Below are 15,847 nucleotides of genomic sequence, written 5' to 3'. Positions count from 1 at the left end.
CCAGTGCTCATCATGTTGGCAGATGTACACAGAGGAATTAGTAAGTGGTCAGTGTAAGACAAATATGGGGGCTAATTCACCTGGCACTGTCAACAGAGGAATGGCTGTGGAACTGCTGCTTCACATGCAGCTTGCCCATTGGCTTCCTAGTAGCACTTTGCAAACACCATTGACTGTGGGATAGATTCTGCTTAAGTATTGCTATGTATTTCTCACTGTCTAAGGGCAACTACTTTTGCTATGTCTAGCTACCACAGTCTTGATTATGTGTTTAGCTTGGATGTGGGGCTTTGGATTCAAGTATTGGCCAAAGAAAGGCTTGATTGTTGTTGTTACGGTCCACATGGAGCCATGTTGTGTCTGAACATGGTTAATAATACATTGAGCCTTACTCTTAAGGGCACTATCAGCAAAGCTATATTTCCCTTTGCCACAGCAAAAGCTCCCATGTCTCACCGGATCTTTTCAGTGAAACTCCTGTCCCCTCTTTCTGAGCCCTTATCAGGGTGCCTTTTCAAAACTCTTCTTTACAGAGAACTTCACAGCCTCTTGTTGCTTTCATTCAGTTCCTTGTGTTGAGAAGCTTTGTTGAGAAAAGCTTTGCATTCTGGTCAATGTATCAAGGGGAATGTGTCTTTCAGGAAGTGTTCGGAGCCTGAAACTGCACAGAAACATATCGCTGTTACCTTGATCTTCGGCATTCTGAAGGAAGAGTAGCCTAGTACTGTGGTTGTTGCCTATCACATTTTATTTTTATGTTTCATTACCAATTAGTTTTCTTGTATAAGGTGTTATCACATTGATGTGCTGCACAACAGGGGATCTGGTGAAAAAAGTGCATGTCGTAGGAAAAAAAGGAAATTCAAGGATTTGTGTAAACAACAAAAATCATGAGTTTCAATGGAAGGAGAAGGAAATCAGAATAACCTGAAAGTTTAGATAGGCTCAGGCAAGGAGAAGCAAATGCATTTTTGGAAGTAAACAATTAAGAGAAATGAAGATCCAAGAGTTCCAGCAAGTAGATTTTAGTATATGCAAAAGAGTACTAAAAAACAGTGGAATAACTAAACTGATATTTACTTGTGATTGCACAAATTGTCCAATACAAATTCTAAATTGAAATAATACAGGATATGTTTTCCAGGTGCTCATGATTGAAACAGCACTGGTATTGGCACAACATAAGACATAGACAAGGAAAAATACAATTCCAATAAGGTGTAGGTTTTGAACCTCGTAACATATTTTTGTTCCGCATATCCTTGCTTGATGCTGGAAAATTGACTTCATATATTAAAATAAATATTTGAGCACTGTCTGTATGCTTTCTGCTCTGTGGTGAGAATGCACCTGTAAATTTAAAAATGTTAGTTCCACATAACCTCAATGGGTGCCTTACAGGTATACTGTAAAAAATGTTTATTAAATATATAAGAAGATCTGAGATCTGTGTATTTCTGAGTTAGCAGAACAGTCCACAAGAGTGCTAACTCAGGATGGAAGTGCAGGAACTGCAATGTTGTTAATGTTTGACCAGTAAGCCACAGAGCTAAGTACAAGAATTCATTTGTTCTTGTCCTGGAAAGTAGCACTGAGAAGCTTTTCAGAATTATATCACTAAGTGCAACTTCTTTTTCTATTTCTCTGAGTTTTGGAAGAGGATAGAGTGTAAATGGACTTATCTACTGTGACTTTTACATTGGTAACACCAATGCGTCTCTGTAAGCAATAGCAACCAGTGGGAGTGCCAGTGCAATTAATGCGCCAGTGATTTTATTTCTGGATCACATAGTTCTGCCTGGATATGGTTAGAAAATGTGGGTGCCACCCACTGACATTGCTAATGGGAGGTACCTAAGGTAGGTAGGAACCTTTTCTACAGAAACAGGAGCAGTATATACATGGTTCCTGCATCAAGGCTTTTTTTTGTGGATCTTTGTGAACATGTTTCTGCGTAAGTGCCAGCTGGTATGCACGTGCTTGTATGAGCCTGTGCATGCACCTTGTTTAAATACAAGCATGCATTTCTAATGAGCATCTGTACAAAGCAAAGCTGTTGACTAGTGGTAAGGTAGATCTTGGACTGTTTATGATTTAGATTATACAACATGATTGCTTGCTAATTCTCCTAAAGTCAGTTGTCCTGTGATGCCATTGTGTCTGTTTCCACTCGTCTTTTGTATCTGTGTATTTGTCTGAGAATGAAAGAAGCTAGGAATGTTCCTCTTAGGGTGATGCCTGTGTATTTGTGTGTAAGTATGTTCATGTGTTATAGTCAAGGTTGTTTGACTTTGCTTGCTTTCAGAGTTTACCTGAAAAGCTTGGTGTTATTTCTGTATCGTTGATATAATTCACTTTGTAGCCATGCCCTGAAAACAGGTGATTTTGCTAACATATTAGGAATCAAAGGAAATAAAAAATGAAGTAGACATTTTTCAATATCTTAAAATGCAGATATACTGTTTTCCTCTTTCCACCGCATCTTTTGTACAGCTGATAAAACATAAATTCATCCCTTAATTTTAAGCATGAGAACAAACTCTTTAATGTTTTATCTATCACCAAGTTCCATAAAGCCATGTTAGTATAAATAAGAATCCCATATTACTATTAGCATTTGTTGTTGAGATTAATTGCCTTAAACCCATAGCAAAAAAAAAAAGTACTTCCAGGAAAAAAAAAAAGTCCCAATATCTTTAAAACATTCTAGATGATACTGTTTGTGAATCTAAGTCTTTGGCAATAATATGGGTTGTGAAAAGAACTCTAGTCAAGCACGACAGACATCTTGTATTCATGCTTCTGATTTGTTCATTCATTATGGACCAGAAGATAAAAGACCAAGTCATTCTGGCATCTAAGAAGTACTAGGCTCTTTAAATATGATTGAATTAATGACTATGAATGTTTGTGCGTATGACAACCTTCAGATCTATGGGTACCAAATTGTTTGTGTAGCACTGTAGAAAAAACTTAATTTTAAATTCGCACTGATTGTACAGTCTACAGTTCATGGGATTTGATAGTGGATATCCTGGGTCATTCTCTAAGCCCTGTCCCAGCAGTCCCTGTGCTGCTTCTTCGCACTACTACTGAACTTAAGGGGTGGAAATCTCCATGTTCTTTTCACTAGTTGTTTCCTAAATCATCCTTCCTCCTGATAAATTTCATTAATATTCTTCATGTCAGTGCAGACGGCAGAGGTTGGAGATTCACTTGCTTGTGATTGAACATGGCAGGGGATGTGAAAAGATTCACACGCATGCTACTGGAATGCAACAGCAATGACAAGCTCTGTGGTAAGATTCACAGATTCCTTTAGTATCTTTCATATGCTGAACTTTGTTGGCCAGCTTTGCTAAAAGGGGACCAAGCTTTTTCCCCTCCTCCACTTGCATCCCAGCCCAAACAGAAGGATTTGACTGAGCTTTCCCTGCATTGTCTCAAGGTGGAAACTGCTATAGGGATTCCATCCTTTACGGTGGGATTCATCTCACATAATTTTAGCTATCTTAGAGTATTTCTACATTGAATGAGTCATAAAGGTGAGGTTAAGACCTCATGACATAGTCAATAAGATTATCTGCTGTTTTTCTAAGGACCAATTTTGTGAGATTTTGATTCCATCACTTTATGTAATCTTTGGAAACTGAAATGGTGCCTTGCCCCAGTGCAAAAATAGCACCACCCCCAAATCTGAGGATACAAGAGAGTCGATCACCTGCAACATCCTTGTTAATTATAGTGTTTTGGGGTCAAATTCTAAACCAGGTGATCCCACCCTTTTTTCTTTAAAATGCTCCCTATAGTTTTAATGGAAGTAGTTGAACCTGTATAGCACTGCTATCTAGATTTCTGATAGCACAGCAATGTCCTGCCCTTCCCATATCCCTGCTATCCCTCTGCCAGGGCCAGCTATGTTTCACTGGTGGGATATTTACACTCACAGTTACAGTTCCTCACCTCTGTATTAAGGCATCTAAATAAGTGACCTGAGGTGCAGGAGTCCCAATGGGACTCCCAAGGAGTCCCAATGGCTTCATGAGGTTTTAAATATTCAGCACCTTTGAGGAATAGGGTTGCAGCACTAAAACTGTTCCGTTGTTATTCCAAGGAGCAGCAGGTGAATGCCCCCACATACCTTTAGGGTTGAAGTTTACTGAAATGGTTCATTACTGCTATGTAATACAGAATTTGTGCACATCAGGTAATGCTGCACATAGTCCTTTTCAAAACAGCAATGCTTATGCCTTGGCTTCCCATTTTCTTTGTCTGCTTGTAGTTGTGCGTGAATATCAGACCGAAGTGATTGTTGTCCCAGCTCTCCTTGTGGGTTTTTTTGTCATCCTGCTAACCGTGATCCTTTGGCTCCATTGTCGAGGCTTGCGAACAAAGCGGGAGGAATCACCACCATCTGGACAACAAGGTAACCATCATAGTTTTCAGAGAAAAGCGTGTTGGTTTCAGTGGTCCTAAGTCAATCCCATTTCCTCATTATTTGAGCTGTTAGGCAACAGTATTTCTGAAGATCCCGAGTGGTATCCAGCAATCTAGTGAATGTAAGGAAAATTGGGGAACCGTCATTTACCCCACTTGTGGTAGCAATAATGGAATCTGTAGTACAGATGGTTCTCGACAAACCTGAACCAACATACCGTACTGTGGTTACATCAAGTGAGACCAGCAAAGTGTGCTTATGTAAGAGTCTTCATGGATGCTAATGCAGGGAGAGTTTCACAGAGGTATGACAGTCTTTTGGATGCAGATCACACCTAGTTAACTTGTTATATATATTGTCATTTAAGAAATTTCATTTCAAACTCCTGTATTCCACTTCTTATGGGGACAAAAGGAAATAGAATAGGGAGTGGTGAGAATGTGAGGAAAGGGTTGTCATTACCGCAAGCACATGCTGCTGTGTGGAAATGAAAGTCCAGTTCTGAACTGTTCTTGTTTCTGCACAGGAAAAAAGCATCTGCAGCCTATATTAAAGGAAATAATTGAAAACAAAGATAAGGCGTGTGTGGGAGCACCCTATGTGTGTCTCATAACAAACAGTAGGTGGTAATAAAAGAAAATGGCTGTTGCTTCAGCACATGAGAATCAAATACAAATTGTCTTATCCAGAAAGAAAGTTTGTATAGTTAAATACAGTACAGATCTCCAGACTTGTTCTGCCTTTTCATCAAGTAGAGTGGGAGATAAAGATCTTGAACTCCTCAGGGGCTGGGGTAAGTATGATACACTAACATTTCTTTACTTCATCCTGATTTCCAAAAACAGTATGGAGCAAAAATCAAAAGACAGTAGGATGGGCATTGCCACGTATCGCAAGAGTTCATCTGTCTGTTTTTATGCATCACATATATTTGTTTTTGTCAGTGAATGACAGGAACCAGCAGGAATCTAGCTCACCAGAGAACCACTATATACAGCTGAGTGAAACATCTGTGGAGAGCCTACTAAGTTCTGCATCCCTGACTCTGAAAGAACTGGAGATACCACGAGAGAAACTCTTACCAGGCACCTTCCAGGTGATAAAACATGGCCGCTATGGGAGCATCTACAGAGCAGAATTGGAAACTGGAAACCCCGGGAAGACTATGTCTGTCATATTGAAAGCCTTACAAGGTAAGGCACATGGCCAGAAAACATATTGTTACATATCTGTGTATCAAAGACATGATGTTGATCAGAACTTTGCAGTCATTACTAGGAGAGATAGAGCTGTGTTCAGTAACATGTTAGCTAGTCATAGTAGCATTTTAATTGGACCAAATGAAACTGCAGTCGTTGATTTTTAAGTTACTTGCCCTTTTCTTTGCTGCCTCCATGTGGTGCTAGACTGGGATTTCTTTGATTCTTTCAGATCTGGCTGGTCCCCAGGAAGTAAAGGATTTCCTGGGAAGGATTAAATTCCATCAAAATCTTGGCCATCATGAGAACCTGGCTGAATTGGTTGGATGCTGTGTAGACCGGTTCCCACTTTATATGATCATGGAAGATGTATCTCTTGGTGACCTGTTGACATTTCTATGGACGTGTCGGAAGGTGAGTCAAAAGAAGCGATGACAGTACATCTTAAATTGCTTATGTGCGTATCTATGTGTAAGTCACGTAAGATTCTTTTAATCTCTCCATGCATCCATCTATATCAATCTAAACTATTTTCATCCCCCAAAGATGTTCTACAAAAGCCTGAACTGGTCTATAAATAGTGTATTTCTGTACAGATGTGCTGTAGTTTGGAGAAGTTGACATATTTTGTAAGTCCTACTTTGCAGGCCATTGGAGTTCCTTGAAGCGTTAAACAGGCATTGGAAAAAGAGTGAGAATGAAACAGCTACTTGGATTTACAAAAGTTTTAAGTGAAGTCCCATTCCAAAAGCTTTTAAAGAAACAGAGTACTCATGACAATAGGGAGAAGGTCCTTGAATGATAACTAATTGATGGAAAGACAAGAAATAGAGGATAGGAGTGAAAAGTAAGTACTTGCAGTGAAGAGGGGTCACCCATGAAGTTCTGCTGGGAAAAGTGCAAGGACCTGGTGCTTTTCATTGTATGTGTCAATATCTTAGAAAATGGGTTGCGAAAGAGGTGGTGATGGTTGACAATGACAACAGCCAGTAAGGGCAAGGGCTGACCTTGAGCAATTGCAGAAGAATGACTGTCCAATAAAGAGAAACAGATGAAATTCAGCACAGACAAAAATGAAATAATACAGAAGCACAAAAGCAATCTTGGCTTCACATATATACTGATGGCCCATTGCTGACAAGAAATGTGAAAATCATGGGACTGATTCTATGAAAACGTACACTCCCATGAAAATATCACCACAAGCCAAAAACAGAAACTAAATATTAGGACATTTCTTCTCTAGACTTGCAATGCTCTGTGATTTCAATAGTGCAAGGGAGTTGCTGAGCAACCAGGCAGTGCTCTGCGATGTCAGCACTCTCCCAGAGGCTGCTCTGGAGGTCCAGCTTGAATAAGACACTAAGCATGCTTTGTGAATGACAGAAATGGGAGATGTGCAACCCCTTGCTTCTTTGATTTGTTTCCTATGCTTTTATTCGATATTTTAGAAATTTAGAAAGCAAGACAACAAAATCAATGGTGCTGTCTAAGCCTTTTACATCACACCCCTCTTAGAGTGCTTTTTCTGTAAAGGAAAGGTTTGATGTCTGGATGCAGGACTCAAATGCATACTAAGGAACTTTGCAGATGGAGAAGATGCTGACTCCTTGAGGGTGGAGAGGCCTTGCAGAGAGATCCTGACAAATTAGAGGGCTGGGCAGTCACTAACTGTATCAAGCCGAACAAGAGCAAGTGCCAGATTCTGCACCTGGGAAGAGGCAGTGCTGGCTATACATACAGACTGTGTGACGAGAGGCTGAAGAGCAGCCCCATGGAAAAGGATCTGGGGCTTCTGCTTGACAGCAAATTGAATATGAGTCAACAGTGTGCCTTGGTAGCCAAAAGGGCCAACTGTACCCTGAGGTGCATCGAGCGCAACATTGCGAGCTAATCAAAGGAAGTGACCTACTGTACTTTGTTGCCTGGTGCAGCCTCACCTCGAGCACTGTGTGCAATTTTGGGTGCCACAATAAAACAAAGACATAAAATTGTTAGAGAGTGTCCAAAGGAGGGCTAAGAAGATGATGAAGGTTCTAGAGGGTGTCGCGTTAAGGGGCGTAGCCGGTTAACCGTTATGGGTCTGGTCGGATTCAAGGAACTGAACTATCACGGTCGTGGATTCACCAACAACATAGCACACCCTCACTCTAGCTGCATTCAGTGAGAACTATCACAGCTAGGAACAATGCAATTAAGTGCAATTTATTACAGCAACAGCTACACAGGTTCTTTGGATTGCCAGTGATAAATTCACTGTCTGCAAAAGCAATCTAACATGCATGAAATACACAGGTACACAGCCTGGCTATTAATGTGTTAAAAGGCACACAGACTCTAGAGATTTCTAAGTTTCTGCAGAGATACCTGGTATAACCAAGTCTTCAAATCTTATCCCACGGTGTCCCAATGGAGGGGGGAAGAGAGGCTCAGCCTGTTGACTGATGTCAGAAGGTATCCTTCCTGATGGTGTCTTCCCTAACATCCCCTTTCTCTTAAGCCAATTTATATTATTTTCTATCTCTTAGGTGGAACTTGAGTGACTCTAGTCAAGCATATCTTGGTTATGACTGGTAAAAAGTTTTCTTGCTTTCGTTTAAAGGTATAGGCTCTGAGAAATTCAGAGCGCGTGCTCAGTGAGGGGTGGTTGCACCTTGGGGGCGGGTAACTTTTGGGATGGAGGTGTGTTTTGGTATTATAATGATACTATAATGAGCAAAAGTTCACTAGAGCACAGCATTTTGTCAAAAACATGACAGCTCGTTGTCTCAGGGTAGCAAATGTGCAATTTATCGGTCTCAGTGTGCACAAGAACAATCGAGTCCCCATCTTGCCACAGAGCCTAGCCGCGGTATCTCCACTCTGCTCTACGCTCCGTACTGTTCCTTAGAGTCAGCACACCAGGTTCCCCTAGTGCAATAGCATCTAAGGTTGGAAGCCTAGGGAACGCTTAGGTAGTGCAGCTACACTCCACCCTGAAAGCTTCTTCAATGCTATACATTTTCTTTAAAACGTGAATATTAGTTTAATTTTCGTAGTTACTTTACTCCACAGAGGGCAAGACATACGAGGAGCAGTTGAAGTCACTTGGTTTGTTCAGCCTAGAGAAGAAGAGACTGGGGGGAGGCCTCATGGCGGCCTGCAGCTTCCTCACGAGGGGAGTGGAGGGCCAGGCACTGAGCTCTGAGGACAGCAACAGGACCTGAGGGAATGGCATGGAGCTGCAATGGGAGGTTCAGTTTAGACATCAGGAAAGGTTGTTCACTGAGAGAGTGGTTTTGCACTGGAAGAGGCTCCCCACGGAAGTGGTCACAGCACCAAGCCTGTCAGAGTTCAAGAAGCATTTGTTCTACACTCCCAGATGTATGGTTTGATTTTTGGGTGGCCTTATGTGGAGCCAGGACTTGGACTTGATCCCTTCCAACTCAAGATATTCTGTGACTTAGTAAGAGAGGAATAGAAACAAAACACTTCTATGTTATTGTAGAAATCTGTCATTCTCCCACCTCAAGAGCACTAAATTAAGAGGGATTGCTCTTTGTCTTGTTCAGCAGAAAGACAAGATGGTAACAAATAAAGTTAAAAAGTGCCATGGTCAAAACAAACAAGTGTATATGATTTTTCAGAAAGTAGGGATTTGACTAATGGAATTCCTTTCCACCAACTAGTGTGGATACTTAAGCTTTACAAATTAGTTCAAGACAAGACTGAATAAATTCACTGAAGATAACCTGTTAAAGTTTACTGAACATATTGAAACCATAACTATCTCGGGAAGTCTTTAGACTGAAAATTGTCAGGGGTGGAAAACTACTCAAGAAAAGCAACATATGCTTACTTTGTTCTCTCTCTCTTACTTGGGTATCCAACTAGGGTTAGTGTTACAGAGAGATGGACTGTTAGTCTCATCACAAATATTCATTTGTATGTTACAGACATGCTTTTCTACTTGTCAGTCTAATTTGTAGTATTTCAGTCACTCATATATATTTCATTCATATGTATTTGTCATTCTTTACTGGTATTCTGCCAATTTTGTCTAACCTATTCATCTCTCCTCTATACTTCGGTTTACTCATCAGTCTCTAGTGTGCTTATCTTACCAGCATACCATATATCCATCCTTGTACCCCTATCTTTCAGCCAATTTACAGTCAATCTATGAAATTATTTGAGGGAGCATAAGATTATAAAATATTCATTTTATTAGATTAAAAGGAAACAAGAGGGCTAGAGTACCTGTCCTATGAAGAAAGGCTGAGAGAGCTGGGGATGTTGAGCCTGGAGAAGAGAAGGCTCCAGGGAGACCTCGATGAGACTTTCAGTACTTAAAGGGGGCTTATAAAAAAGATGGAGAAGGACTCTTTTTTCAGGTAGATAATGATAGGAGAAGGGGGAATGGTCTTAAACGAAAAGAGGATAGATTTAGACTAGATATTAGGAGGAAATTCTTCACTGTAAGTGTAGTGAGGCACTGGAACAGGTTGCTCAGAGAGGTTGTGGATGCCCCATCCCTGGAGGTGTTCAAGGCCAGGCTCGATGGGGCCTTGGCCAAACTGATCTAGTGGGTGGCATCCCTGCCAATGGCAGGGGGGTTGGAGTTAGATGATCTTTAAGGTCCCTTCCAAGCCAAGCGACTCTATGTTTCTATGAAGTTTTTCAGTACCCTCCAGCTATGATCCAAGGTCTGCTCTTTTATCTCTAGGATGTAATGACAATGAATGGTATCCTCTATGACCTCACTGAGAGGCAAGTGTATGAAGTTGGACAGCAAGTTGCAGCAGCTCTGGTAAGTCTGCTCACATTTGCTGCATTTTTTGCTTCCTGCTTGATTGCAACACAAGTCTGCATGGTGGCTTAAGTTTTCTTAGCCTAAGCTGTGAGGACGTAGTTTGTTAAAGCTGAGCCAAATATGCTTGCATCGTTTTGGTAAGCATACACCTCTGTTCTGCACTGAGGAAGATGGGTGCAAACTCAGTAAAAATTTCTGCCTATTAGAATTCCTTTTAAAATGATGAAGGTCTCTTCCTCTTCTAACTTTTTAGGCATACCTTGAACAGAAGAAATTGTTCCATGGTGACATTGCTGCCAGGAATGTCCTCCTTCAGAACAGCTTCACTGCCAAGCTGTGTGGTTTGGGGCTGGCCTATGAAGCTCATGCATACGGTGCCAGCTCAGTCACAGGGATGGTACCAGTAAAGTGGCAAGCACCAGAGCGGCTCCTGAAGAAACCCCCTAGCATTAAGGCAGACATGTATGATTTTATTTTTGGACTATACATTAATCTATCGGTCAGACCTGTCTCTTTCACTTCTTCATGTACCATTTCATGTCCTGAAGTTCACAGTAAGGCATACCTATTCTCAGTGCAATGAGTGCTTTACATCTCATACCTTCTCTTCTCATTTCTGCAGGTTGTGCCTAGTCATTTGTATGTTTAAGCTAGCTAGCTAGCTAGAACGGAAACTTAACACTGCTTTGTTTTCTTTTCTTGCAGCTGGTCTTTTGGAATTCTATTGTATGAAATGATTACATTAGGTAAGAAGATTTAATAATAATTAAAAAAAATACAGAAGGAAGTGACAAATTAACAAGTTCCAAAATCTCAAGAATGCAAAGTTGGGGCATTTAACTATGCATCCTGTTTTTTTCCATCTTGCAGAGTCTCAATAGTTGCTTTTAGACTTTCTCTCAGTGTGAATTGTGATACAAAATGAATGGATTTTGATAGGAAATGAAGACATTCTTACACGGAAGTTGCTACCTTTATCTCATAGTTTTCTACTGTTACTCCTTTCCCCTTCCAGGTGCTCCACCATATCCTGAGGTACCACCTTCTGACATCTTGCCATACCTGCAGAGACGGAACATTATGAAACAGCCTTCAAGCTGCCAGCAAGCCATGTAAGCCACTTGCTTTATGGATAATTGAAAGTGAGATTTGCAGAGATAGATGGAAGTGGAACACACAAAACTGGATCTTAACAAAGATCTCTAAGTCTAGACTGTACAAAATAGAAACCTGATAGTTGAAGAGACTTGTTCTCATGCCCGCCACATCTTACTGAAACCTTGACTGCCAAAAACTCTCTTACGGTCTGCTTTTGAAAATTGCTCTTGTTTCTGTTTCTTTCTCTGCCCTTGAATTTTGTTGCTCCACTGCTTCCATGCAAGGCATAGGGCTATTCTAGAGTAATCATTCTCCTGTAAATCTCCAAAATGATCTAAACATCCACAGGGGAGATCTGAGGCATTATACTTCCTCTCGTGAAGACTTTTTTTTTTTTTTTTAAATATTCATAGGCTTTTGTATCTATAAGAATCCCAGTTACTGTTTCAAAAGGTAATGCCAAATGTAATCTTTTCCCCTTTTCCCATACTCACAACTGACAACCTGGCAAACAACTGCAAGTCTGCCTTTGTCCTCACACGTTATTATCTGGTTGCAAATTTCACTGAAAGAACTTTCTATGAAGCAGAAAAAGTGGAAGCCTCTAGACATTCTAAGTATGAGATGATTTGACTGTAGTAAAATTTGGTGTTGGTGCTTTTCATTCCCAGCTCCTCTCTCTTCTTCATCTTACAGGTACAACATCATGAAGTCCTGCTGGCAGTGGAATGCAACTGATAGGCCTTCTCCTGCGGACCTGATCCAGTTGCTACAGAAAGCTGTAAAGACCAGCAATGACCATGCAGTACTGCAGGTGCCTGAGCTAGTGGTGCCTGAACTCTATGCTAGTGTTGCTGGTGTTGCAGTAGACAGCCTAGTGAGTGAATACACTGTACTCTGAAGGACCCTTTCCCATATTGGTAAAGGAGTCATCTCTGAATTTGCCCTTTCTAGACAGTTTGCAAGCTCAGAATGAGGTGTGTATGTTGTGAGGGATCTCTTTGTTTTTCACTCACATGATATATTTCAGATCTCTCCTCCACACCTGAAACAATGAACTAGTAGTAGTAGTAATATTAAATCACCTCGTTGATACCACTTTGATAGTGGTCATTTGGAAGCAAAGTGGGTCTAGGAAGCTGTAGCAAATGGAATGACAAATTTCAGTTGAAGGATATTTTGGGAAATATATCCTCATCTTGCTGTCCCGTAAAACTGCATCATTTAGAATACGTTTCTGAGTTGTATTCAGAAGAGGAGGTGTCCTGGGGAATATGGTAGGGGGCACAATCCTATTAGAAAAAGTGGACTGAGTAGGTAACATAAATGGGTAGTTTTCTGTCCATTACTTACACATTCTCCAAGGACCTATTCAAGTTAGTTGCATTCTTGCCTGTTAAGTGTTCAATAAATGTCTCATAAATGGATAATGTTAAGTGTCCAATAAATGGATAATTTCAGAACAAGCTGAAGACTTGCAGCATCCTACAAAGCCAAAACTAGGTTTGTTAGCCACATAGGATATGCACGGCTGGAAGAAAAAAAAAAAAAAAGAAGAAAAAAGGTTATGTCAAAAAAAGCTAATCAGTGGCTCTTCTGAAGGGCAGTATGCATCCTGTAGGAAATGTTCAACCATTAGTAGTACATCAGTATGGGGATAGTTATATACTAAGAATATATAGCTGTACAAAAGAGCTTAGGTTCTTTTTTTCCATCAAAATTTATTAATCCTCCCAAGACAATGTAATTGAAGTTTTCTCCTCTAAATGTAAAATAACATGAATAAAATGTTTGTTTGTTTTTTTCCCTGTATGGTGTAGGCTTTTAACAAAACTGTTTACTTCCAGAAATAAAGGTAACTTTGGTTTATAATGTACATACATCACCACTATATACTGGAATATTGCAAACTCCATTAAGGAGTTGCTCAGTTAGCTTTCTAGCTTGAGGAATTGAAACATCTTATTTTTTTTAGAATGCTAAAACGTGCTAAAAAATGTACAATAATATCCTCTTCTCTATCCCTCATTTGAGAAGAGGGTTAACACTACCTGGTAAACATAGGTTAAACTCACAATTACCAGTCAGTTGATATTATTTTTCATGTGTGAATAAGCTATTCATTAAAAAACGTTTGCTTGGCTCAAACCTCCCACACAAGAATAGGATACTCTCACAGGTTTTGCCAGCGAAAAGTGTACGGCGATTGCGGGTACGTAATACAATCTCAGAACCTTGAACAGCATCCATAGTACTGGTGCAGACCTAATGAATAATGCACGGTTGTTCAGAGGGAGCTTTGTTAAATGGAGAGATAAATGTGACAAATGCATCACTGTTCTTAAGCTCCCTGTCTTGTTACATCACAAAAAGCAAGGTTCTGGTTTACATGAAACCTCATACTTAATCAAAACTTTGATCAAGGGAATCCATGGGAATTCAGGATGATGAGCAACTTACAGCCTCTAAGAAAATATCTGCTTTAGTTTCATCTGAGAGCAAATCTGTGCCAAGACACTGTTTATGAATCTGTCCACAGAAACACATATTTCTGATATATATTAAAGTCTAAAATCATTTATCTTTCATTAAAGTGGCTTGAGTCTCAGCATGTGCATTCTTATGATGATTTGACAGCCTTTTCCCCAGGTTAGTTCATACAGGTTTGGAAGTGACTGAATCTAAATCTGGTTGAGTTTTATAGTGGCATAGATGAATTAAACACGTGTAGATGCCCTACAGTTCATGATAATTAAAATAGTCTATATAGCAACCTTTTCCACATGTCAATCTCCATTCATGCATGGGATTTTTAGGATCAGTATAGACTCATGCATGAATTCCTCGTTAGTGAAACCACTGAGGGCTTTGTGAAAATCTTTAACAGTTGTTTCGTGGAGAAGAATGGGTTTTCAACAAAAGACTTTATTTAATTGGGATATCTTGTTCCCATAGAAAATATTGACTTTTTAGTATTAGACTGTAATTTTCCCTAAGATGGCAGAGTTGTCTGCATAATTCAGTCAGCTCCTGCTTTCTTAGTGTGAAATGCAGCCACAGAACTGGAAGAATGGACTTTGCTCCTGAACTTTACCTCTCAGATTCACAATACTTCCATCAAACAAGTTGCTGTTACTGAGAAAGCATGACTATGATGTTATTGAGAATGCATGAGCATCAGGACAGTAAAAGTAGCTGAAATTTTTATTACATGAATTAGAATTGGTTGAGTTCATTTCTCTGGATTTATCATCCAATATACTAGTGCTTTATCTAGAAACCATCTCCCACCATTTGGCATCTCATCTCCAGAGATACCATATGTGTACACTGTGGAATGGGAGGCAACACAGACCCCCCCCCCTTAGTACTAGAGCTAGAGGCAGTGGTACCATGACAGTAAGACAGTGCCTGAGCAAATTAGTTCTGCTGAACAGCAGTGTATGTTAATCTGAATGTGGCACCTCCACAGTAACCCTGTGGTTTGATGTCAATCTCCATTCCCACCCTGAGGATGATTCCCCCTCAAACAGTGCTTTTCTGCCTGACTGTGATGTCTGTAGAGGAAAGAATTACTTTGGATAGTACTTTTGAGGAGTGTTTTGTGGCCTGGTTAGTCTTTTAAATTACATGTTCAAAAAAAAAAGTTCAAAAAAATCTCCCCTGTGCACTGCTTGATCTAGGACAGACCTGTTTTGTCAGTTGGAGCGCCAAGAGGCCAAGGACAGCTTAGTCCTGCTGCAGGGGCTGCCTCACCACCTCAGAGCTGCTTCCATGGAACAGAGTAGGAGCACGAAGGTGCATTAATCACTGGCTGCTAGGTGTTTTGGGGTGGTGGAATTTTTTATTTTTTTTTGAGAGATAGTTAAGGGGCAGTAGTCATTGACATTTGAAAAATAACTGGTCAGGAGAAGGGAGTTCAGCAATTTTGCCTTGACTGGTTAGTTCTGATTATGGTACCACTGTGCAATTGCTTGAGTTCTTGCAGTGTCTGGTGTTTTTCATGTACCAGCTGCACTGTGTAACACGACTGATGTGTGACATAGAGAACCCACATGTTGTGTTGCATGATCTCTGCAAAGCATAATTCTTTAAAAGGGAATTGTTGGAGATGCACTTTGCAGTAAAAATTGGCTTCTGTCTCTGAGATGAATCAAGAAACTGTCCGCAATACCCTTTGTGGCATTCTGGTCTCTTCTCCACTAGGAACCAGAGGAATTCCCTCACCATTAATAGCAGAAGAGAAGATATGCAGATTTGGAAGGGTGTTATGTTTTCTGGCATTGATTGGAAGAAAATAATAAAATAATACCTTAACCA

The 15,847-nt window shown here is 40.3% G+C and overlaps 1 protein-coding gene across 7 annotated transcripts in view; it reads left to right on the top strand.

Moving 5' to 3' along the window:
- STYK1 (serine/threonine/tyrosine kinase 1) overlaps window positions 1–15,847 on the top strand; it is a 24,357-nt gene extending 8,510 nt beyond the window's left edge. For 4 of the 7 annotated variants that reach the window (XM_035545723.2, XM_035545720.2, XM_035545721.2 and 1 more), the window contains exons 2-10: window positions 3,195–3,299; window positions 4,283–4,426; window positions 5,383–5,631; window positions 5,870–6,051; window positions 10,343–10,426; window positions 10,683–10,891; window positions 11,135–11,175; window positions 11,445–11,541; window positions 12,224–15,847. In XM_035545723.2, coding sequence (XP_035401616.1) covers window positions 3,233–3,299; window positions 4,283–4,426; window positions 5,383–5,631; window positions 5,870–6,051; window positions 10,343–10,426; window positions 10,683–10,891; window positions 11,135–11,175; window positions 11,445–11,541; window positions 12,224–12,428 — 1,278 coding nt within the window. In that variant the 5' untranslated portion in view covers window positions 3,195–3,232 and the 3' untranslated portion in view covers window positions 12,429–15,847. Of the gene's footprint in view, window positions 1–3,189; window positions 3,300–4,282; window positions 4,427–5,382; window positions 5,632–5,869; window positions 6,052–10,342; window positions 10,427–10,682; window positions 10,892–11,134; window positions 11,176–11,444; window positions 11,542–12,223 lie in introns of all 7 variants that reach the window. The other 3 variants (XM_035545722.2, XM_035545718.2, XM_050711485.1) reach the window with 1 other exon arrangement.

Source organism: Cygnus atratus, chromosome 1 (genome assembly GCF_013377495.2).
Source record: "Cygnus atratus isolate AKBS03 ecotype Queensland, Australia chromosome 1, CAtr_DNAZoo_HiC_assembly, whole genome shotgun sequence".
NCBI lineage: Eukaryota > Metazoa > Chordata > Aves > Anseriformes > Anatidae > Cygnus > Cygnus atratus.
Note: the sequence above shows the minus strand (reverse complement) of the source record. Positions and strands in the feature narration are given on the sequence as shown.